The sequence below is a fragment of the Astyanax mexicanus genome, chromosome 6, assembly GCF_023375975.1.
Source record: "Astyanax mexicanus isolate ESR-SI-001 chromosome 6, AstMex3_surface, whole genome shotgun sequence".
Classification (NCBI taxonomy): domain Eukaryota; kingdom Metazoa; phylum Chordata; class Actinopteri; order Characiformes; family Acestrorhamphidae; genus Astyanax; species Astyanax mexicanus.
In genome coordinates, this window is record NC_064413.1 from 53,805,042 (window position 1) to 53,831,336 (window position 26,295).

At 37.6% G+C, this 26,295-nt stretch overlaps 1 protein-coding gene across 2 annotated transcripts in view; it reads left to right on the top strand.

Annotated features, from left to right (window-relative positions):
- abca4a (ATP-binding cassette, sub-family A (ABC1), member 4a) overlaps nt 1–26,295 on the top strand; it is a 133,672-nt gene that overhangs the window by 17,357 nt on the left and 90,020 nt on the right. For both annotated transcript variants that reach the window (XM_022666636.2, XM_022666637.2), the window contains exons 7-10: nt 2,857–3,054; nt 11,045–11,134; nt 15,445–15,685; nt 17,512–17,651. In XM_022666636.2, coding sequence (XP_022522357.2) covers nt 2,857–3,054; nt 11,045–11,134; nt 15,445–15,685; nt 17,512–17,651 — 669 coding nt within the window. The remainder of the gene's footprint in view (nt 1–2,856; nt 3,055–11,044; nt 11,135–15,444; nt 15,686–17,511; nt 17,652–26,295) is intronic.

Sequence of the window (26,295 nt, forward strand, 5' to 3'; positions counted from 1 at the left end):
GCTCGAAACAAGCAAAAGTCATATATTTATTAAATTAATTAATCATGGTTGTGGTTATTTTTGGGCGTAATGTAAAATAAACCAATCAGTGTGTCACTTGCCATTAGCTTTAGGAATCAGATGAGCTCTGACTTTGGTAGGATTGCTATTTTAAGGGCACAGCTACGCTGGTTCATTCTTTTTACTGTTGATTTAAAGGTTTGCATAGCTGCCAACAAGCACGCGCTATGGGTTTGTGCACTGCTGCGTGTCCATGTGTGTGTACAAATGTGTTGCCAAGATAGCAATAAACATCCTTGGGTGCATCCCAATTGTGTACTAGATTAGTCACTAATACTAACTAGTGTTTGAGTATGTAACATGTAATATATGTAGATAAAAGAGACAAAGTTGAGGGTACTAAAAAATAACACAATACATACTCTGAAATGGTTGTTTTTTTTTTAGTTTTGTCACAATAGACACTATTATCCCACAATGCAGTCTGACTGCTGGCGTCTGTCTAAGTTAAATATTTAGTCAGTGGTGCACCTGTGTTTTCTGTTGCCAAGATAGCAATACACCAGAAAACTGCCTGAAAATATCTCACTTCCAGACTACCATGCCTATCAGTGTAGATACTATATTCAGAAGCACTGTTTCTATTTAAACATGTGTGAATATACACTGTTGCTGCAGGTATATGATGGAATCTGAACTGGAAATAATTGTAAAATTTATATCATAGCTCAGGAATTTCTCTGTTCTTTGGCTTTTTGTCAGAGCTGCTTTTAGAAACTTCTAGAAACTTTAGCAGTCTTACTCTGTAGCTTATATTTCTCTAGTAATAATACAATGATCATGCATTTTCCAGCTGGCCCAGCTTTTATTATATCTTCAACAATGAGATTTGAAGAACAATAAATAAAGTATACTGAGCATTATTATGCTGTAGTGCACTAAAGTGTTCTTGTAGCCTCATTATTATTAATCAGTATATTTGAAGAGTGATAAAATGGAACAACTTTTTATACTTATTATACTTTAATTACAGTATAAAAATAGTACAAAAGTCTTACTGAAATTGTGCTATGTGTACTTAACTGTAATAAAATAGAACTATTTTAAATATACTTAAGTAACATTTAAACTACTTTGTGTAATTAATCCCATATTTTAAATATGCTTACAGTAAAATTATAATACATATAATAATGAGTAGAGCATGACAACTATATCACTATTACTATTATACACCAGGTATATTAGGAATGTACTAAGAATTTATAATAAATATATTTACATTAGAGAACAAATATGCTTTTTGTAAGTAGCACACTTCTAAGTTTACTATGTTGGGTATAAAAATATATTTTAATATACTGTACTACAATTTTTAGCATGTTACAAATTTACTTTTTTTTTAATTAGTAGTAGTGATTTAGTTTACTTTCTAAAAAGTTACATGATACATTGTACTTTTAGTGAACTACTGTAACACAATTCTCTAAAAATTTACAAAAAGTATATTTGAAAATAAGTATTGTAGAAGTATATTTAATTACATTAAACTAAAAGTGTACTTCATAGTAGTCTATCTATATTATTATTTACACTATATTGTACTTTTTGAAAAGTATGATAAAAGTTTACTTTCAAACATTTGATGAAAGCGTAATATTAATGTACTTTTAATATATTTTAAGTAAGTAGATAAATCTGTTAGTATATTTACAGCATACTTTACAGCATAATTTACAGACATTCTCAATATGTTTTAAGTACAATTAAGTATATTTTTTTTCACCAGGGCTGGTCCATGCTATTACTTATGTGCTAAAAAATGATATGATTGTCACGAAGTGACCCAGGCAGGTAGACGAGGAAAGCGGACGCAAGTGCAGGTAGGGTGAAATCAATAAACAATAATTTAATAAATAAATAACAAGATAACAAGGAACAAGTAACATGAAACAAAGATACACAAATAACCAATAACCAAAACAAATCAAAGAACCTAAACTAAACCAACTAGAGATAATAAATAAACAAACAGGGAATATATACAAGGAGCTAAACTAGGAATCAACACAAGCAGGGTATATACAGGGAGCTAGGGAACAAGAAATAAAACAAGAAACTAGAAATAAACAAGGAAATAAACTATAAACGAGAAAACAAGAAATAAACAAGAAGCAAGGAACCAAGGCTAAGAGAGACACTGAGAAACGCTATGAAAACACAGAGAGACGAACGACAGTGGAAGGTGCAAAGACCGACGGAGACAAAGTGGCAGAGGAGGGCTATTTAAAGAAACAGGAAACACACTATAATTAGAAACACCTGGGGAAGGGGCGGAGCTACAAATGAGACACAGGTGGAAAAGTACTGAGACGGGAGACACAGGAGAGCACAGGTCACGTGGGGAAGACACACAGAGACACGAGACGAGGCCAAGACATGACAATGATATTAATTATATTTTGCCCTTTCTGCAAATTTATAGGGATGTGATTTCATTAAGGTCACAAAAGTTATTACCTTTGAAATCAGGATTAAATAAAAGTAACATTTCTATATCTTATAACATATAAGTTCAGCCATGATTAACATTATTAATCTGCAGTAAACAAAGTAAAATCTGGCTCATTGGCAACATGAACTAGAGGTGGGACAAATATCAATATTTCGATATATCGTATCAATTTTGTTTGCGATACATTATCATCGATTTGTTTTTAAGCATAAGTGTTCTAAACTCACTAAAACTAAGCCACCCAATGTAACTTATTAAAGGTCCTGCTTGATTACTCCACATGGTGTTTAATCTCAGACTGATGGTTCTGATCTCTCTCTTTCTCTCTATCTGATTCTCAGTTTGTGTACGGAACTCCAGACCTCAGACTGAGGGATATCTCCTGCAGTCAGAGTCTCCTGGAACGATTCCTGATCTTCCCGAGCCGTCACGGTGTCTACGCCGTCCACAGCGCCCTGTGTCCCCTCAAACCATCACAGCTAGAGAGCATTGAGGAGAAGTTTTATGCTGATGTTGACATGTTCAAACTGCTGCCCATGGTGAGTAGAAATGCACCAATTTAACTTAAAACATGGGTACAAAAAAGGCCTTTCATTAAAAGGTACTTTTTTGTTCCTCAATATAATATACAGCCCCTGCAACAAGCTCTGTACTCTTTTAAGTACAAATCTGTCCCTTTTTTTCTTAGTGTGTAGGTAGATAATGGTAGAGCCTAGAATATAAAAAAATAAAAATAAAAAATAAATAATAATAATTCAGATTAAAAGCATAATTAGACAGGCTAAAATGTACAGCAATAAAATGAAGAGATAAGTTATTAAATAATTAAATATAAAGACAAATTAAAAAATAGAGGACTGGGGGGGGAGGGGGGGCTCAGAGTGGTCCAGCGGGCTAAGCGCTGCTACTATGATCAGGAGATTGCTGGTTCGAATCCTGTTTATGCAGCTTGCCATCATGCTGGATGCTGAAGCCCTGAGAGAGCACAGTTGGCCTTGCTCTTTCCCCTCATCACTCCTAGGGTGATGTGGATCAGCACAAGGCTGCGTCTGTGAGCTGATGTATCAGAACCGAGTCGCTGTGCTTTCCTCCGAGCGCTAGCGCTGTGATGCTACTCGGCAATGAGGTTCAAAAAGAGGCAGAGTCTGACTTCACATGTATGGGAGGAGGCATGTGCTGGTCTTCACCCTCCTGGTGTTAGAGGGGGGGTAGCAATGAGTGTGGGTTGGGTAATTGGGGAGAAAACAATGAAAATAGAGGACTTAAAATGAAGAAGCTAAATAACACCAACCAATATTAAAAAGATAAGTGATAAAAAATATATATATACTATTTTCTCAATAAAAGGTAATCTGTGGTAATCAGAGTAAAATCTGGCTCATTGGAAACCTGTATCAGAACCAGTGCTTTATTTAAATACTGGTTATTTGTATAGATCAGGGCTTAAGAGTGGATGTAGCGGGTGATCTGAACGGCTCTGTTAGCTCATGGTATCACTGCTGCTTTGGCGAGACACGTGACCTTCACCCTCTTAATGCTGAACTGTCAGCGTGGGGTAGAATAATAGTATCTGCTGCCAGCAGTGCAGTGAGCTGCTTTCTCTTTCAGAGCTTTGTGTGGATCTGTAGGTGTAGGAGGAGATGAGAGCTGACCTATTTCAGTAACCAGATTACAGTCGACCCCTTACACCACTGCGCCGGACTTACACCGTATAAACACTCTGTATAATAACCCAGAGAGGATACGCCTCCCACAGGATCTCACACAGGATAATAAACCTCTGTGTGTGTGTGTGTGAGTGTATTTCCTTCTTGTTTTTATTGCATGATGCTGAAACTGACTGATTAATAGGGCTGCAACGATGTCGACTACAAATTTCATTGTCGACTAATCCTTCATTTGTAACAGTAACACATTACACAAGGTGCTGGAAACAGAAGTACAATGGGAGAAGGGTAAATGTCTCACTCAAACAGTTTATATTCAACTTAATTTTTGTCTCCAAAAGTGCCCAAACACAACAGATTACAAAATTAAACACTACATATCAGCATTTCCATGTTTAAACAACATCTAGACATTTAAATGCCTTTAAAATCTCCTGTTCAGCTATTTTTTTGATTGTTATAGAGATGGAGAACATGGCAAAAATAATCTTTGACTTATCGACTTATAGACAAAAAAATTATCATCAAAATAATCATTAGTTGCAGCCCTATTGATTAATCCTTTCAAACCATGAATCCATTGCAGTGGCCACTGTGTGTTTTTTTATTTCTTGTATATTCTTTCACTTCTTACATATTAAGACCTATTATAATAATCTAACAGATATTTATTAGCCAATCAAACAGTAGCTTAGCCCCGCCCACTGGGAAAAGAAACTGCACACTGAAGTAAACATGGTAAACACATGTTATGAGTTTTTTACTGCTTGATAATTTGTAAAATATACATAAATATATATAAAAAATCTGTGTGGAATAAAAAAAAAAACATTATAAGTTGAATATAAAAAATAGGGTTAAATACATGACCGCATTGCAATAAACAAACAGACAAAATACATATATATATATATATATATATATATATATATATAAAATATAAAATATATTTGTCATCACTGGACCATGAGTCAGGTCTGAAAGGGTTAAATTGTTTGATAAATGCACTCACTGAGCACTTTGTTAGAAACACCTGTTATTCCCCTACTTATTTATGCAGCTTATTTCATCAGCCAATCATGTGGCAGCAGTGCGGTGCTTATAATACTGCAGATATCTTCAGATAGCTTCAGGTAATGTTCATATAAAATAACTATTTTTGGTTGGACGGTATACTTTCCCAAAGCAATATAAAAATAAAAATCAATTAATCAATCAATCAATTCACCCTCATTTTAATGCAGCCGAGCATTTACAACCAAAAAAGAGACAATTTTTTTATTACAAATAAAATCAAGTTAAAATCAATCAAAACAATAAAAAAAGAATAATATTAAGACCATATAAAATTAATTAATTACGAATAAAGAAAAAAAATAATTTCGAATAAATGGATAGAATGTAAAATGTAAATAAATAAAATAAAGACAGAAAATGGAATAGAAAACAATTAAATAAAACAAAAGGTAAAACAGAAGATAGAATAGTTAGAACAAATAAAAGGACAAAATAAACAAAATTATGTGTGGGTACGAGAGAGAGGCACAGGAGAGTAGCGCATGTGTTAAAGCAAAATAATGCATGAATTCTGATTTGACTGTTCACACTCATATCACATGACCAGGGTTGGATCCAATTTAGGACCACATATAAAATGTGACTCAGATCGGGTTTGAGAAAATCGGATTTGGTACGTTCACACAGCCGTGAAAAAATCAGATCTGAGCCACATACTGAGCAAAATGTGGACGTAGCCTAAAGCTGTCCTTAATTTACACGACTTTGTAAAAACTCTGAAAATACTTTTAACAGACTAAAATCTGACTCCCACTCGCATCTAAAGACTCGTCACAGACTTCTTACTCACAGATTAAGATTTTACAAAGACTGTGGATTATTAACTACAAAGCTGCAACTTGATTTTTTCTGAGATTATTTCCCATCATGCTTCTGGTGGAGTTTACATACAATATATATTACATATTAAATTACAAATAATGTTTATCAATATATATCAATTCTGTGATTTATTATTCAGAGACTCACAACTTCTGCCACACTGTTAGTTCTTGATATTTTGTGTTTAACTCTGATTATAAGCTTCTCCCCCCCCCCCTTTTTTTGCTACAACCTTCTATAGAGCAAAGAATCACAGGTTTGCTGCTGTACATTTGTCTTTTATTTTAGACTTTAGAATTAATGCAATAAAGAACATCATTCTTGCAAAATGTGTATTTATTAAACTTGTTTGTATTAAAAATAACAATAACTGCACAATAAGACAAGAAGTGATGCAAAATAAAATAACTTTAAATATAATGGCTTTAAAGTGCTATCTGTGTTTAAATTCTGTACATATTAAAGTAAGAACCATATAAGGCTTAATCTTTTTTTAAATCGTTCCTAAACAGTCACGTCAAATATTTTTGCCTTGCTGCTTCCCTTAGCTCTCTTCCTATTGGTTGTTGAAATTGTTCACGTCACTATTTGCGCAAGACTTACGATAATTAAATTAAACAGGGTTGATTTTATCGGAGAGCGAGGACGAGAAACAGACTGACTAAAACCTTCGACTCTAGCCACACTCTCCTGATTTTAGCCCGACTCTGAAAATTTGTCTGCGACTGTGAAATCGCTTGAAAATCGCTAGGTTTATGGTCGGCATTAGTTGATTCAATGTTAAAATTTAAGTTTGCTTAATCATTAAACAATTAATGTTGTTTCTGTATGAAGAAAGTTTAGTTGTGGTACTTTTTAGGTCCAACTAATCCAGAATAGCTATGAGAATTTAAAAACACACTGCTTTTTTGAGTAACTAGTTTTATCTCTCTCTTTGTTTCCTTTTCTCCACTCTTCCAGCCCAAACCACACTCCATAATTTACTGTTCTTTCCTCTCTCTCGCTGAACTGTCCGGTCTGAGACGGCGGTGAGGCACGTCCGAGAGGAAGGATGTCTTATTCTGGAATTTGTTTCCTAAACACCCCATTGTATTTTGAGTATTCAGCTGAAAAGCTTCCAGGCAGTGCGAGGGCACGGGAGGACACGCCAGTTCTGGAAGTGGCGTCGTTCACCATACAGGATGTAGACCTAGACACGTTTCTACTAGTGTGCTCAGCATTTTCACAAAACAGCTATATCTAAGAATAATAGTTATGATTAAATATTTTCTTTTTTTTAATTTAAAGGTCTTATTTTATCATTTTTTTATTCATTTTAATTGTGCTCCATTGTTTCTGAATAATCCTGCTTTAGTTTTAGTAGGATTAGTGGTCTCTGAAGAAGGACAGGATTTCATCTCTTGCTCATGAATATTCATATAATATATTGCCTCTGATTGGCTAACAGCACTGCAGCACAGAACATGTCCTGCCTTTTCCCCCACAGTCAATTTTACAGCTCTAAAACTCAAAGGACAAAATGTTTTCAGAGATACAGCCTTAGTTATAAAGATAAAGGAGAACTCTGGTTGGACTTTTTGTATAGTAAAACATGAAAAAGTACTTAACAGAAAATAAAAAGTGCTTACCTTCGTAAAATAGCTCACCTCCGCTCTCCTACAGCTTTCCAAGATCCAGCAATTCTGTACAACAGCCTCTTTCGGGCATATTTCTCCCTGATTAATCTCTTTTTCCATCGTTATCCAGGCTCAAATAAAGCTAACTTTCAGCTCTGAGCGCCGCCATCACTGTACTGATAATGACATAGACATATATATACATAGACTCCGCGTAGTCAGCCTCCTGGCGTAGCAGCTGGCGCTCAGTGCAATTATTTATTTATTTATTTGCACTGAGGAATATGTTTATATGGCAATTATCAAAAATAAATAAATAAATAAAAGAACAGCTGCAGCTTAAGTCTTGTTTGGTTTGAAATGGACCCCTGTGAATATGTAGTTTGTGGAACAGTTTTACTGTAGAACTGTAAAATACGTAGCATCCCTTTTCAAGATAACTTAAATTTTATCACCTAATATAAAAAATAATATAATTCAGACACACCGAGTGAGCTTTTCTGAATTAAATATCTATCTATCTATCTATCTATCTATCTATCTATCTATCTATCTATCTATCTATCTATCTATCTATCTATCTATCTATCTATCTATCTATCTATCTATCTATCTATCTATCTATCTATCTAAATAACAAATATAATATTCACAAAAGCTGTAAGTTTACTACTGTCCTCCCTCCAAACTGAAATACTGCACAATAAGTCTGAAAATACCATTAATACATAAATACATTTATTAGAAAATATAAACCATAAATCATAAACCATGGGCAACTAAACAGTTAACTAACACGTTATTAATTATTTTGTACAGAAACTGAATCTGGTACATGCTTTCAAATAGATGCTAATCTTCGCTATAGTTAGCATGAAGCACATGTGGCTGGTACACCTGCTCAGACGTTAAGTGTAAAAAAGGTGTAAAAAAACAGGATAACTTAAATTTTCTTTCCTAATATAAAAAATAATGTAATTCAGAAACACTGAGTGGGCTTTTCAGAATTAAACAGCGAATATAATATTTACAAAAGCTGTAAGTTAAGTTTACAAGCAGCTGAACTACTGTCCTCCCTCCAAACTGAAATACTGTATAATATGCCTAAAAAAACCCATTACAGAAAACCAGAAAAATGTATAACAGCACAATATAAACTTTCAACACAAATAATGAGCAATTAAACAATTAACTAATATGTTATTAATTATTTTCGTACAGAAACTGAACCTGGTACATGCCTCTAAATAGCTGGCTAAACTGAAATACTGCTTAATAAGTCTGAAAATGACCATTAAATACATTTCTTAGAACCAGAAAAATGTATAACAGCAAAATATACACTTTTAACACGAACAATGAGCAACTAAACAATTAACTAACACGTTATTAATTATTTTTGTACAGAAACTGAACCTGGTACATGCTTTTAAACAGATGCTAAACTCCATGCTAAACATAGTTAGCATGAAGAACTGGGTAGCTGGTACACATGCTCAGAAATTAAGTGTAAAAATAAATCGTAAAATAAACAGGATCACTTACATTTTCTTACCTAATATAAAAAATAATGTAATTCAGACACACCGAGGGGCCTTTTCAGAGTTAAAAAGCAAATATAATATTTACAAAAGCTGGCGATATACTATCTGACCTATAGAGGGCACATAAGCTCACTTGTGGCAATTATAAAACAGGTAGAGGAAAAAGTGTCTGGAAAATACATATTAAAAGTCCTGAACATTTCACATTAAAATAAAATAAGAGAAAAAATAATTAAATACAAAAAAACAACTATTTTTAGAGTGGGTTACACAGTCATTCACAACAAGAAAAAGTGTTTTTAGCGGAAGGATACGGTGTCCGAGAAAGCCCAACGCAGTGCAAATTGAAAAGCGCGGCAAAAGCACAAAACACATCCATCAAAATTACAACACAGGCGCAGCAAATAGAAAAACGCGCTGCAAATACAACCACAACACAACGGAAGTGAGTCACAACACAACGGAATTTTCCCGGGGGACCTTAAAAGATACTGTACCAGCTAAGCTGCGTCTTCAGTAACGTCTCGGACTTCACTATGTGTACAAAGGACAATAAGTGGCAAACAAGGCGTTTTGTGAAGCAGAACTTTTAATAATATGCACACAACCGTGGTAATCACAGGTAATAAACATAACTTACTTTTCAGAAGCTTGTTTGCCACTTATTGTCCTTTGTACACAGCTGGTACAGCATCTTTTAAGGTCCCCCGGGAAAATTCCGTTGTGTTGTGACTCACTTCCGTTGTGTTGTGGTTGTATTTGCAGCGCGTTTTTCTATTTGCTGCGCCTGTGTTGTAATTTTGATGGATGTGTTTTGTGCTTTTGCAGCGCTTTTCAATTTGCACTGCGCTGGGCTTTCTCGGCCACCGTAGAAGGAGACCTTTAAAGAATGTTTTTCTATTTATCTAAGGGTGTTGTTATTTTAAACTGTATAGTATGTATTATAAAAGCACATTAACAGTAGGGGTGGGCGATATGGCCCTAAAATAATATCACGATATTTCATGGTAATTTCACGATAACGATACTGTTGGCGATATGACGAAAAACTGAATTATTTCAAGAATACACTACTGCAACAAAATGAATATTATTATTTTTTTCCTTATTGCATAAGGTATAATATGGCACACTCTTAACTGAGATTTTAAAAAAATACGAGAAGTTAATCAGTAGCATTAATTTGTAACAGAAGCCAATGATCCAGAATGTCATGATACTAATAATGCACTTATTAGTCTTATTTTAAAGGTACCACTTTAAAATAAGACTACCTTTATAAAGGGTTTATAAATGGTTTACAATTAGTTTATTAGTGGTTACTAATTAGGTTGTAAATGCCTTAAAAATCATTAATAATCAGTTATGTGGCTGTGGGTTCACTATTTGGCAAACAACAGGTCTACGTACATTTCTACGTATGTGTTATAACTGATTATTAATGTTTTCTAAGGCATTTTCAACCTAATTAGTAACCATTAATAAACTAAACCATTTATAAACCCTTTGTAAAGGTAGTCTTATTTTAAAGTGGTACCTAAATATCTCCATATATCCAGGATTAAAGCAAAATAAAAGACACTGGACAAATATAATCTACAGTCTCTAGTAAATATATAATTGGAAATTGTAAAAAAAGTAGTACCCTGATGTGATCATTAGGGGTGGGTGATATGGCACCATATTTCAGGGTATAATATCGTACATGATATTTTTTTGGCTATATTACCACGTACGATACGATATGGCACACCCCTAATTAACAGTAGTGAATAACTGAATATATGTTTTTTTCTCCTCCAGCTCCCGCGTCTCCTGGATGAATACTCCAGCGGCATTGACCTGCACTTCTGGGCTCGTGCTCTGTCTGCGCTCTCCGGAAAGCTCCGGCTGGTACGTATGAGTGTGCTCCTCTGGTCACTCTTCCAAAAGCTCCAGATAGTGTGGTATATTTAGTAATCAGGAAATCACGGTTTCCTCTGAACGCGGCTTTTTACACAAACACACGTTTGCGGAAGACTAAATCCAGATGATGCCCTTCAGACGATCCATCCGAGCGGCTCTGAGCTTCATAAATCTCAGTCTGTCAGACTGTGAGTGCTGAAGATCTGGAAAAAAATAATAAATCACTTCAGTTTCTGAATCAGTTTCTCTGATTTAGTTATTTATAGGTTTATGTTTGAGTAAAATGAACATTGTTGTTTTATTCTATAAACTACACTCTAAGAAATATAAGTACAGATTTGTACTTAAAAGAGTACAAAGCTTGTCGCTGGGGCTGTACCTTATATTGAGGTACAAAAAAGTACCTTTCAGTGAAAGTCCTTTTTTGTACCCATGGTTTTTGTGGCAGTAAAGATTATAAAGATTATAAACATTATCATCAACTAAATATGGCTCAAAAACTTGATGATACAAAATTGTCTGGCTTTCAAATAAAAAAATGTGCAATTTAAATATATATAGTTTATTAGTACAGTGATGCAGAATACTGAATGTACCCTTTGGCTGGTTAAATGGTACAAATTTGTACTTATTGCTGTTAGAAATGACTTTGTACTTCAGAGGGAACAAATCTGACCCTGTAAAGACCAATATTGTACCTTTGAGGGTACAATTATGAAGAGTGTACCTTCGAGTACAAAAAAGTACTCATATCGTACCTCTGTTTTTTAGAGTGTACAGACAACATTTCTCCCAAATTCCAAATAAACTGTAAATATTGTCATTTAGAGCATTTATTTATTTGCAGAAAATGAAAAATGGCTGAAATAACAAAACATTTCAAATAATGCAAAGAAGACAAGTTTATATTCATTCACAGTTATTCACAGTTTTCTATTTCTATCCTGCACACACTGGTGAGAAGCAGCAGCCAATCACATACAGCATAGGTCGGCAATAGGCGGCCCGCGGGCCAGATGCGGCCCGCAAGCAAGAAACATCTGGCCCGTGAGGTTGAACTATAATGAAAAAAAAAATCGGACTGTCCGTCTCAAAAATGCTCTTTATTTAGAAACTTAATTTTCCAAAACAGAAAAATTTATTAAAGATTTTTTGATAGAGCCACGGGCTGTTAGATAACTGCTAGCTTCTTTATTCTGTTATTTTTTTTTTATTTAACAAACAGGTATATCATTAATAGCGCCCCCAATGGTCAGTCCACAGATTTCACCCACATCAGCCCACTTGAATGTCTGCTTGTCATTTTAAGAGCGCCCTCCCGCCACCGCGCCTGCCAATCCCCCCCCTTGTGGCCCGCCATGTAATGGCTTGGAAAAAATCTGGCCCGCGACCAAACTTAATTGCCGACCCCTGACATACAGCATACTCTCAACCGGAAACCACTGTCCACCTGAAGAAATACGGCATTGAGCCAGTGTTAATCCATACCTGGGCATACAGTCATACACATACACACTGTGACCCACCAGAACAATTTAGACTATTCAATTTTTCTGGGCAATTTATGTCTGCTTTACTCTACAGGATTTTAGCTTAGGTTTTTTTTTTTTTTTTTGTTAAGCTAATATTTTACATATCTAAAAGCTAATATCTTACAAAATTGATCAGACATTTATAAAGTTTTATTTTACTCATTTGTTTCATATTTTCTATACATTTTAGACTCACTTCAAGTGCGTATTCTCCTCTTTGGAGATTCTCTGTCAGACTCGTTGCTAGTTCTTGTGTGTGTTTAGTTCTGGCTTGTTCTCGTGATAAAACGTGTTTCTAAAGAGCAGAAAAAGCAAAATAATTGTGTAATTTGTGACATTGTGTAGTGTGAACGTTTCAACAATAGTGCTTTTCCACTGACGTGGAACCAGCACTGTTCTGGTTCGTGAACCAAATTTTTTACTGTTTTTTAGGCTCTGGAACCAAAAATGTTCGTTTGCAAAGAGAAACGATGAATACCAAAGGTTTTTCAGCGTGAACTGTGACTGCTTCTGTTTATCGCCGCTGTGCAGCGCCCTCTGTTGATGACATATGATGTGACATTTTGACAGTTCCTCTAAATCAGGGGTGTCCAAACTGAGTCTTAAAGCCGAGAGAGTGCGCATTTCTAGCGCAGAAAAACGGGCCAAAGAGTCTAAAATCGGAGAGCGTGCGGATTTCTAGCGCAGAAAAACGGGGCAAAGAGTCTAAAAGCGGAGAGGGTCCGCAATTCTAGCGCAGAAAAACGGGCCAAACAGTCTAAAAGCGGAGAGGGTCCGCATTTCTAGCGCAGAAAAACGGGCCAAACAGTCTAAAAGCGGAGAGGGTCCGCATTTCTAGCGCAGAAAAACGGGCCAAACAGTCTAAAAACGGAGAGGGTCCGCATTTCTAGCGCAGAAAAACGGGCCAAACAGTCTAAAAGCGGAGAGGGTCCGCATTTCTAGCGCAGAAAAACGGGCCAAACAGTCTAAAAGCGGAGAGGGTCCGCATTTCTAGCGCAGAAAAACGGGCCAAAGAGTCTAAAAGCGGAGAGAGTGCGCATTTCTAGCGCAGAAAAATGGAGCAAAAGAGTCTAAAAGCGGAGAGAGTGCTCATTTCTAGTGCTGAAAAACAGGCCAAAGAGTCTAAAATCGGAGAGAGTGCGCATTTCCAGAGCAGGGAAACGGGGCAAATAAGTCTAAAAGTTGCCGTAATTAAGGAGTTTAATATTGAGAGACATCATGAAATTAAACATCAGTTTGAAAAATCTTAGTTTACACAACACTGTCAAAGATAAAGATAGTAAGTCAAGTAAAATGGTGTATAAATGAAATAATCAGGAAAATGTATTATTTAAAGTGGTATATTTCATTTTTTGTTTTATTACAGAGTCTGTGGCCCGTGACTTCAAATATATTTCTCCTTCTGGCCCCCAACAAAAAACGTTTGGACACCCCTGCTCTAAATGATTGTAAACGTGGGCTGGTTTACTAAAAAGCACCATGGTTCTTATAATCCTGAACAGAACTGGTTTTAGAACCAGAGTTCTTTTAAGAACTCAACTCAACTTTATTTATAGAGCACTTTAAAAACAACAACAGCTGCAACAAAGTGCTGTACATAGCAAACTATAAGATAAAAAACAAAATACTAGAAACAATGACAAATTAAAATATAGGTATCAATAAAAAGTTTCAGATAAATCTAAGAACTAAGTAAAGTAAAAGTAAAAACAAAATAAAATAAAAACAGAAATAAAATAAATAAAAATAAATAAAAAATTAAAAAAATAATTAATAAATAAATAAAACAAGAACAAAATCTTAAGTTGGATTAAAAGCCAAGGAATAAAAATGAGTCTTTAGCCTGGTTTTAAACGTGGACAGTGACGGGGCTTGTCTGACATATAGTGGTAGGCCATTCCACAGTTTAGGAGCCGCAATTGAAAAAGCTCTATCCCCTCTAAGCTTGCGTTTTGACCTCGGCACCTCCAGGAGCAGCTGATCAGCTGACCTAAGGTACCGAGCAGGGGCGTGGGGGCAGAGCAGCTCAGTGAGGTAAGGCGGAGCGAGTCCATTTAAAGATTTAAAAACAAATAAAAGAATCTTAAAATGAACTCTAAAATGCACAGGCAGCCAGTGGAGGGAGGTCAGAATGGGAGTAATGTGCTCTCTCTTGCGTGAACCTGTTAAAAGTCGGGCAGCGGCATTTTGCACTAACTGAAGGCGTTTAAGGGAGGACTGATTGACCCCAAAATATAGTGCATTACAGTAATCCAGCCGGGATGTAATGAAGGCATGGATTACTGTTTCAAAGTGCTCATGTGTGAGAACTGACTTCACTTTTGCCAGCTGCCTAAGGTGGAAGAAGCTGGACTTGACTACTGCACCAATCTGGCGATCCAATTTAAAATCACTGTCCATCTTAAAACCCAGGTTAGAAACTGTAGGTTTCACATACAGCGCCAAGGGGCCCACATCAACAGGGGGGGCTTCACAAGAACCACTGGGACCAAACACCATCACTTCTGTTTTCTTTTCATTAAAATTCAAAAAGTTTAAAGCCATCCAGGCTTTAATGTCATTAAGACATAACAGAAGTGGTTGAATAGAGAAATCGTCTTTCATTGTTTGAAGGATTGTAATAGTTTATGGGAGTTACTTTAGATTGCCATTTTTACAAAGTACATTTTTGGGGTTGTTGTATGAATCATCTCATGAACTGTAGTTTTTTATACTGTATAAAGTCTGCTAACATCTCACCTGTCTCCTGACCTGGTACCTGTGCAGTTATCTCAGAGGAGCAGCTTCAGAGAGCTGGTTCAGGTGCTCCAGCCTCTGTTCCAGTCTCCAGGAAACCCTTCCTTCAGTCACCTCATGGCCGCGGCCTCCAGTCTGGTCTGTGGGTACACTGAGGGAGCGTTCTCCAGGGTGACGTCCTTCAACTGGTACGAAGACAACAACTACAAGGCCTTCCTGGGGATCAACAACAGCCGAGCTCAGGCTCAGCACACCTACGACTCCTCCACCAGTGAGTCACCTCTCAAACATCTCATACAATACACACTTATAAAATATAAAACAGAAAATAAAGCATAAGTCAATCAATCAACCTTTATTTAAACTCTGAGTACATTGAGGGTGGCCCTCATTTACAGTGTAGCCGAGCCAATACACTAGGAAGGGATTGTCAAAGAAAAAGAATAAATAAATAAGAAAAGACACAGTATTTTAATAAGATATATAAGATGTTTAAAAATAAGATATAAAACAAGTAATGTATAAATAAGAATTAAGTAGAAATCATAAAACCATAGGTAAGAAAATAGAAAGGTAGTAAAAATGATAAGATTGCACCAACAGATGAATAAATATAAAAGTACATAAAGGAGTAAAACAAATACAGCTCTGGAAAAAATAAGTCTGATTATTTTGAGTAAAATGAACATTGTTACTATGGAGAACATTTCTCCCAAATTCCAATTCATTTAGAGCATTTATTTACAGAAAATGAGAAATGTCTGAAAAAACAAAAAAAGGTGCAGAGCTTTCAGACCTCAAATAATGTAAAGAAAACAAGTTCATATTTATAAAGTGTTTAGAGTTCAGAAATCAATATATGGTGGAATAACCCTGGTTGGATTTTAATCACAGTTTTTTTCATGCATCTTGGCATCATGTTCTCCTCCTCCACCAGTCTTACACACTGCTTTTGGATAACTTTATGCTGCTTTACTCCTGGTGCAAAAATTCAAGCAGTTCAGTTTGGTGGTTTGATGGCTTGTGATCATCCATCTTCCTCTAGATTATATTCCAGAGGTTTTTAATTTGGTAAAATCAAAGAAACTTTCATTTTTAAGTGCTCTCTTATTTATTTTCAGAGCTGTATTAACTCACTAAATATCAGCACGCTCTACTTTTAAATATCTTCTGGATAATTCAGTCTCATGTTTAGCTGTTTTTGTCTTTTCAAGGCAATGTAGGTCATTGCAAAAATAAATATGAAATAATCAACCAATCAGAAGAAAAATTGTCAAACTAATCGACTACACAAAAAAAATCCTTATTTGCAGCTGTAGGATGAATGTTTCCTGGGTTCCAGGTTGAAAGACATTACAGCACGGATGTGGTGAATTTCCCGTCAACTTCTTAAATGAGCAGTTTAATACTTTCTGTGACATTTTTAAAAAATAAATTAGCAGATGAACCAAGAATATTATTAATCTGTCAATCTGATCTTTACAGATTTTAAGATCCTTTGCTAATGATTTTGCTGTTGAAGGATCCTACTTACAGTGATCTGTGAGGTTTGAATACAGATAGGAAATAATTTTAGTTAAAAGGAAAAAATTTTAGAGCTAAAAAGTAAGATAAAATACAAGAAAATGGAGATGAGTGCACATTTAGTAGTGCCACTTTAAAATAAGACTACCTTTATAAAGGGTTTATAAATGGTTTACAAGTAGTTTATTAATGGTCACAAATTAGGTTGTAAATGCCTTAAAAATCATTAATAATCAGTTATAACACATACATAGAAAGGGCAACAGTATAGTTGGCTGTGGGTTCACTATTTGACAAACAACAGATCATTGTTGCTCTTTCTACGTATGTGTTATAACTGATTATTAATGATTTTTAAGGCATTTACAACCTAATTTGTGACCATTCATAAACTAATTGTAAACCGTTTATAAACCCTTTATAAAGGTAGTCTTATTTTAGAGTGGTACCGACCTTTGTTACATATCACTGCAATATACAGTATGATTATTAAACAAAGAATTAAGAATTAAGTTATTGTTGTTTCATTTTTATTAAAATTTCTCTCTTCTCTACCTTTTCGCTTCTGTTCAGCTGCATTCTGTAATGATGTTATGAAGGATTTGGAGTCCAGTCCGGCTACGAGACTAATGTGGAATACGCTGAAGCCGTTTCTGATGGGGAAGATCCTGTATGCTCCTGATTCACCCGCCATCCGGCAGCTCATCAAAAACGTGAGATTATTAAATTATTATTATTATTAAAGGAGTGATGAGGGGAAAGAGCACCATCTACTATACTCACCCAGAAAGAGCAATACCAACTGTGCTCTCTCAGGGCTCCGGCAGCTGTTGGCGAGCTGCATGGCCGGGATTCGAACATCGATCTTGTGATCATAGTGGCAGTGCTTTAGATTACTGGACCACTCAGAGCTCAAGGCATTCACTTTTAAATGAGGAAGCAATAATGCTGAGGTGTGAGGTTCACAGTTTATTTCGTTCATATATCAAATGCTTTATGATGTTAGGGCTGTAATTATTAGTTGACATAATCGATAATGTCACTTATAAAACCAAGTTTTGATTAATTACTAGTTTGTAAGAGCAGCACAGGTAAAAGTGCTGGGGACTGAAATGAACAGGTTAGTTTTCTCTCCTGAAAAGTGTTGGACATGTCTAGGAAGCTGCACTGTTAAAATAGCAATCTGCCAAAGTCAGAGCTCACCTGGCTCTTAAAGCTCCACTAGGAAGGATTGAGATTTTGTGCTTGTGGGCTCCTCCTACAGTTCTAGCGTGTAATAAATGTTTCAGGCGGACTAGTTTCTCTTTCTCGTTTTCTAGCTTTCACAGACATATTCAGTCTCTTTCTGGCTTCTGCCAGAGTGTCTGTATGTTAGTTTGTAAAAAATGAACTAGTAGTTCTTGTAGAACTGTTAGAACTAAAGGTCGGAAAGCAGGTCGCAGTTCTCGCGAGCGTTGGTCGCGGCCGCCTCGGAAATAACTTACACAGTCTGGTTTGAGCTTAGAGGAGCTCCGGCACAGACACGAGAGCACCGCTATTCCTCCTATTACACCTCAATGCAGCGCTGCAGTGAGTTTCAAGCTGTAACTTTACTTCTTTAAAAAGATCAAAAATCAATGAAATCCTACCTAATGCTGCTTTAAAGGCAATGATAAGCAATGATTTGACTTGCTGATTGGTTTATTTCGCGTTATGCCCAAAACACACCAATGATTAGTTAAGAGAGTCTTGCAAGTCTTGCAAGGAATACTTTTCCCAACGTTACGACAGCAAAAACACACTAACACACTATAAATTAAGCTCCTTGGTTCACAATGCACAGTTGATGGCTCTTAAGGTGGATTTTTTCAGGACTTTCACACCGATAATATGTGTTTTTAGGGTAAAACTGGCCTAACTTTGTACTATTCTATCTTTTTCAGTCAAAACAATTCCAGTACAGTCAGCATGATCTTCATCAGTATTCGATTTCATTCAGCATTTCTGTTATTTCTGTTTTTGCATAAGGAAGTATCAGCAGCACTGCAGGCGTACCCGGCTCAGTGTGTGTGTTAGCGCTGTTATGTAAGTGTGCTCGAGGCTTTGCACGGCTGAACGCTGCTCAAACACACTTCCCCTCTGTGGAGCATGAGGCCTGCTTTCTTCTGAACTTCCCTCTGATGGGAATCTGACCTGCCTTCAAAGAAGGTCCAGAGATAAGCCATCGCAGAGTGATACCAAAACACCGGCCGGGTGTCTTTCCTCCAGACGGACTGACCCTCGCTACAGTAAAGTGCTTTAATTCCTCACCCAGGTTCACTTTTACAGGAAAATAATCAATCAATTCTATGGAGGAAATTGGACACCCAGTTATTCTAATTAGAAATAAATGTATTGGAAAAGACAAAGGGCCCTATTATACATCCTGTGCAAGGAGTGTCACAATGCTCTTTGCTATCTTACACCCCGTTAACACCCCGTCTATTTTCATGCCTTTTTTCATGGGCATGGTGATCTGGAAGTGTGGTAGTGGTGAAAAATACAGGAGCTCCACTGAGTTATTAAAACCCTGACAACAGTCAATCATCAGAGTCCATTCCTATAGGTGCTCCCAGCGCTCTGCATACACCCCCTCTCATTAAAACACACACACATACACCCAAACACACACTGACACACTGCAGAGCACAAACCTGACTTTTAACTCAACTATAAACTCAAGAATAAAGAATAAAATAACATTACTGTTCCTTTAAATGAGCTGCTGGTACGCCTGTCACAATAATTACATTATCGACTTGTCGTTCAATAAATGGACATGACCTCAATTATTTTAATTATCGTGATAATTATCTTCCATTGTGATTGCACTTACAAAAAGCATTTACATATATTGTGACTGTGGCGTGGGCACTGTGACCCGGTAGTGAACTCAAAATGTACCCTAATTAGGAAAAATAAAACAAACTTAAGGAAACATAGTAACAGTGTCTCGTAGATTTGTGTCCAACACAGGCCAGCTGGGACAGACCAGGGCTGCACGTCATGCTTCCCCTGCCTCCACATTTCACTATATATATATATATATATATATATATATATATATATATATATATATATATATGTGTGTGTGTGACTATAACCTACTTTGATTCAAGCTGGGAACTTTTCGGGTTCCAAAATTGTGTGGACATCCGTTAACATCCGTGTCTTTAAAAGGGTGTAATTCCTTTGTTATTATATTATGTTATCATTATATTAGTGCCATTTAATGTTCTTAAAATGCCACCAATATCGTTTATCGCAATAATTTCTGGGACAACAAATCATTTGCAAAAAAATATATATCGTGACAGGCCTAGCTGCTGGTGTATCTTCACAGTGTGAACGAACAGCTCAGTATCTGTCTCTGCTGAGACGCACAAAAGCACCGCACTGTTAAGATACGAACGTGCCAAAGTCAGAGCTCACCTGCCTCTTAAAGGGAATGACAACTGGCACACTGATTGGTTTATTTCATGTTACATGCAAAATTAATCACACCCAAGATTAATTAAGATAATAAGAATTAGAATCCATGCCTTTGTGCATTTCGAGCTACGCAAGGTGTATTTTTTGTGCCCTCACGATACCAAAGACACAACAACACACCCCTAAATCCAGCTGTACAATACACAATTTAGGTAACAGGACTGAGTGTTGAGAATGAGCTCCTTAGTCATAGTTACAATACAATCAAATATACAAAAAAACTAATGGTCTTTCCATGATCTTCAGAACCAGAACCAGCTGATGATGTCACTTCCTGTTGTAGATGTGACTTCCTGTTGTAGAACATTCCAGATGTTTTTGGTATTCAGGGTAATGTGTTAGGTAACAGGACTGAGTGAAACCCAAAACCCAGGTGTGATGTATTTGCCACGGTCTCAGCCTGTTTTTAGTGTAGCTCTCTCTCCAACTTATACTGATAGGTTAATATAGAGACATTGTCTGGCAAACTAAATGGAAAAACATAATATAAATTGGCGACGAGTACGGATTGAGCCTCATGCTTGCAAAGGGAGCAGCAGGAGCCGGTACTGACCGAGCAGGCTAACTCAGGAGGTAGCAAGAGAGTGGAGCTGAGGATTTACTTCACACAAGCCAAGACGAAGCCCACAGAGGAAAATGACGCATATTATCGGACAGATTGAGACATTCGACGAAGCAAGAGAGCAGTGGTCTACCTACGTGGAGAGGTTTGAGCATTTTGTTCAAGCTAATGGCATAACTGAGGAAAAACAAGTGGCAGTGTTTTTGAGTGTAATAGGAGCTACTACATACGGCTTACTCCGTAGCCTTATCGCTCCAGAAAAGCCAGGAGAGAAAACGTACACACAAATAGTGGAGGTGTTACAGGCTCATTTTTCTCCAAAGCCCATTGTAATTGCAGAGCGTTACCATTTCCATAAACGCAACCAACAAGAAGGAGAAAGTGTAGCACAATATGTAGCAGTTTTAAAGAGGCTGGCCGAGCACTGCGAATTTGGAGATTATTTACAAGATGCGCTACGGGACAGATTGGTGTGTGGTCTAAACAATGAAGCCATACAGAGAAAGCTCTTGACAGAAGCCACACTCACATACAAAAAAGCTGTGGATATAGCCATGTCCATAGAAATAGTAGCGAGAGAATCTCAACACCTCAGTAATTCATTGAAAGTCAATGCAATGGCCATCACCACCTGTAAATGTCCAAGATGTGGCAAGACGAATCACAAGGAAAGTGAATGTTTTTACAAGGAACAGCATTGCCACAACTGTAACAAGAAAGGACACATTTCTCGTATGTGCAGAAACAAAAGGATGGTGAAAAACTCAGAAAAGCCTGAAAGTAAAAATCAACACAAAATGTGGAGAGGCAACCGTAAGAAAGGACACATACACAAGGTTGAAACTAACAACACAAGTGAAAAGGATTCAACTACAGACACAGATTCAGAACTGGCATTACATAAAGTTACAGCTGTCCAGAATGGCACTGCAGGGGTGAGTGTGACAAAGGATACATGTTCGATGCTGTCAGTGATTTTGATAAAGCCAGAAATAGAAGGAGTGTCAATCAACATGGAACTTGATACAGGTGAAGCAGTATCTCTGATCTCCGAAGAGCTGTACAGAGAGAAACTAGCTCATGTGCATCTGCGTAACACTAGCATGGTCCTTAAGACTTACACTGGTGAGATGATGGCACTTGAAGGAGTCATTAAAGTGAGAGTCAAGTTGAACAAACAGAGAGTTCGTCTTCCTCTCTATGTAGTAAAAGGAAATGGACCTGCACTTTTTGGCCGTGAGTGGCTTCGCAGAATAAGACTAAACTGGAGTGAGATCAAAACAGTAAGGTGTCTACACAAATCTGATGTTGAGACACTGGACACTCTGCTCAAAAGACACGCTAATGTCTTTAAAGAATGCCTGGGGACAGTCAAAGGTTTTCAAGCAACATTGACTCTAAAACCTGATCAGCAGCCTACATTTCTACAATCACGAGTGGTACCACATGCACTCCGCTCCAAAGTGGAAGCTGAGCTAGAGCGTCTACAAAATCAAGGAGTGATTTCGCCAGTCAAGTTCAGGGAATGGGCAACCCCCATCGTACGAGTGATTAAAAAGTGCGGTGGAGTAAGAATTTGTGGAGACTTCAAAGTAACAGTGAACCCAGCTCTGTGCGCTGAGTATTATCCCCTGCCACGTATTGAGGATTTGTTTGCATCACTTGCTGGTGGACAGCGCTTTAGTAAGCTGGATCTTTCACATGCTTACCTGCAGGTGCCAGTCAGTGAGAAGTCCCGTCGGTACCTCACCATCACCACTCATAAGGGTCTGTTTGTTTATAACAGGCTACCCTTTGGAATTACGTCATCACCCTCCATCTTCCAAAGAGTGATGGATCAAGTGCTGCAAGGACTTCCTAATGTGAATTGTTTCTTAGATGACATCTTAGTCACAGGCACCAATGATGTTCAGCATCTGAAAAACCTGGGGGCAGTTTTAAGTCGTCTCGAGGAATTTGGCCTCCGTGTACAGCAGGAAAAGTGTGAGTTCTTTAAGAGCTCATTGGAGTACCTGGGACACACTATTGATGCAGCAGGACTTCACAAGTCTCCAAACAAGGTACGGGCGATTGTAGAGGCTCCAGCTCCAGTTAACGTGAGTCAACTTCGATCGTTTTTGGGACTCATTAACTATTATGCCAGATTTGTCCCTAATCTAGCTACCCTACTACATCCGCTGAATGCTTTGTTGCACAAAAGTACGAAGTGGATTTGGTCAGTAGAATGTGAGAAGGCATTCCAAGAAGCCAAAAGCCAGTTGGCAAGCAAGAGTGTACTTACTCATTATGACCCACAACTTCCAATCCGGCTAGCATGTGACGCTTCACCATATGGCGTCGGGGCAGTGATTTCTCATGTGCTGGCTGATGGGCAGGAGAAACCCATAGCTTTCGCCTCAAGAACATTAAGTAAGGCAGAACAGAACTATGCCCAGATAGAATGGGAGGCATTGGGGATTATCTTTGGTGTCAGGAAGTTTCATGCTTATCTCTATGGACAGCATTTCACCTTGCTCACTGACCATCGTCCTTTAACAACTATCCTGAGCCCCAACAAAGCAACTCCATCCATGGCTGCAGCCCGACTGCAAAGATGGGCACTTGTACTTGCAGCTCATAGTTACACGATTCAGTACAGAAGTGCTTCTGATCAAGGTAATGCTGATGGATTGTCCCGTTTACCACTCCCAGTACAACACAAAGAGAAAACTGGATCAGTTGAGGCCTTTCTTGTCCATCATTTGGAAGTATTGCCAGTATACAGCTCAGACATCTCTAAAGAGACCAAGGCTGACCCTACCCTTTCTAAGATCTCAGAAATGGTGTCGACTGGATGTTTCCCCACCACAAAAGGTTTTGATAGTGACCTAACACCATATCTAATCAGACGGAACGAGCTTTCAATCTTGCAAGGCTGTCTGATGTGGGGTATCCGAGTAATTGTACCACATAAACTGAGACAACCAGTCTTGGAAGAGTTACACACAGGGCATCCTGGTGTGGTAAAGATGAAGGCTGTGGCACGAAGTTATGTTTGGTGGCCGGGCATCGATGCTCAAATTGAAGAAAAATCTAAAACTTGTGCATCATGCCAGCACAACCAAAGATCTCCAAGTCTGTCACCACTACATCCTTGGCCATGGCCAGGAGCACCCTGGCAGCGGATCCATGTAGATTTCGCAGGGCCATTCGAAGGACGCATGTTCTTTATTGCAGTGGACGCCCATTACAAATGGCCAGAGGTTTGTTTGATGGATTCAACAACTTCATCCAGGACCATCCAAGTACTAAGGGGCATGTTTAGTCGCTATGGCTTACCCGAAGTTCTGGTGAGCGACAATGGTCCACAATTTGTTTCGGATGAGTTTTCCAGGTTCCTCAAAGCCAACGGAGTGAAGCATATGCGTTCTGCTCCATTTCATCCTGCAACTAATGGCCTCGCTGAGCGTTTTGTGCAAACATTTAAGCACTCCCTAAAGTCATCCAGGGGATCCAGATCTCTTCAAGAAAGGCTGGATGCTTTCCTTCTGCACTACCGAAATTCACCACATGCCACAACGAAAGAGACACCCGCCATGCTCTTTGTACACCGAAGACTCCGCACACGCCTGGATCTTCTGAAACCAAACTTAGCAGCTGTAGTCAGTCACGCACAGGACACTCAATGCAGCTGGAGAGCTAAGCATTCTAAAGACCGCAAATTCGAAGTGGGTGATCCGGTGTTGGTCCGCGATTATCGGCGCAGGGAGGAAAAGTTGACACCTGGCAATGTGTCATCCAAAACGGGTCCAGTATCTTACACAGTTGAAGTTGAATCTTCTCAGCTTTGGAAACGACACACAGAGCAGATGTTGGCTTGTCACCCAGAAATTGCCAAACAACCAGAACAACCACAGTCCAGTGAAAGGCTGACACCTTTTGACATGGACAATGTACAACAAACTTCAGGAGCTGTTGAACAACCTGAACCAGAGTCTGTGGCTAGCAGGTCTGTGGTAAATGCTTCAGAACACATTGAAGCCACACCTGCAACACCACAAGCTTCACCTGCACAGAACATAAGAAGTCGTCCATTTCGAGTTCACAAACCACCTGATAGACTGAACTTATAAGGCAAATGTATATGGTGGAAAACCTGGACATTTCTGTGTACAAAGTTTAGCTAGTGAGTCGGGTCCCAACAAAAGGCAGAATAATCCTTGACCCCACTCAAAGTCTTGGGGCAGTCTACCCCCAGACTTAGTTTAGTAAAAAAAAAAAAAAAAAAAAAAAAAAAAAATTGAATGTGTATGTTTAATAAAAGGGGGGTAGTTGAGATGTATTTGCAGTCAGTTGTTGTTACTATTACAAGACTGCGTGTGGCGCTGTTTTCCCAGCTCCCCTCCAACTTATACTGATAGGTTAATATAGAGACATTGTCTGGCAAACTAAATGGAAAAAACATAATACCAGGGACACAACTAAAATGTGTATTTTAGCTTAAATTTTATGTATTTGTTATGATTTTTTTGTGAAAATGTATGGTTTTATTCTCTGAAGAATTTTAATAATTATACTTCATGGTAAAGTTTATAGTTAGAGAGTGGGCACAGGTAACAAATGCTATTTTTTCAGTGTTCTAAGTATTTTTATTTTTTTTTTGCAATTAGATCAATGTACAAGATTGTGTGCTTAAAGTTATTTTGTGTGCACATTTATACATGTATTTTGCTGGGGACAGAAATGGCACTGATTGGGTGGAATATGCCAGCTGCAGTTCAGTTACAGAAGCAGCATATCTGAAGAAAGGTCTCAGGCTGGGTGTGAGCTGCTGGCTGGTCCTGGGGTAATCCCTGTAGACCTGAGCATGCTCCAGTGTCAGTGTGTGCCACGCTGGTCTTTCAGGGACACTGTAGCAGCTTTGTTCAGGGGTAGATCATTTATCCTGCCGCTAACCCGCTATTCTCCTCATTTCTCTTTGCGTTTGTCCCATCAGATAATTTACAAGTGGGACAGCTTTGATTTCCACCTTGATCTGATTCAAAACACTCAGATTAAATCACCCAAACGTGAAGGAAACATCTGCACACTCAGATCTCATTATTTATTTGTCACTTTCATAATTGAACAGAACTACAGCACATTAGTTTAATATATATATATAGTTTTATTTCCTTTTATGATTTTTTTTTTTACATTTTTATTTACCTTTAGTATTAAGTGTATTAGCTAAAAAAAACAGAATCCGTTTTATACTTTAGATTCTGGAAAAGTTTTCTTAGCGTCTTGAAGGAAGGAGTTCCTGG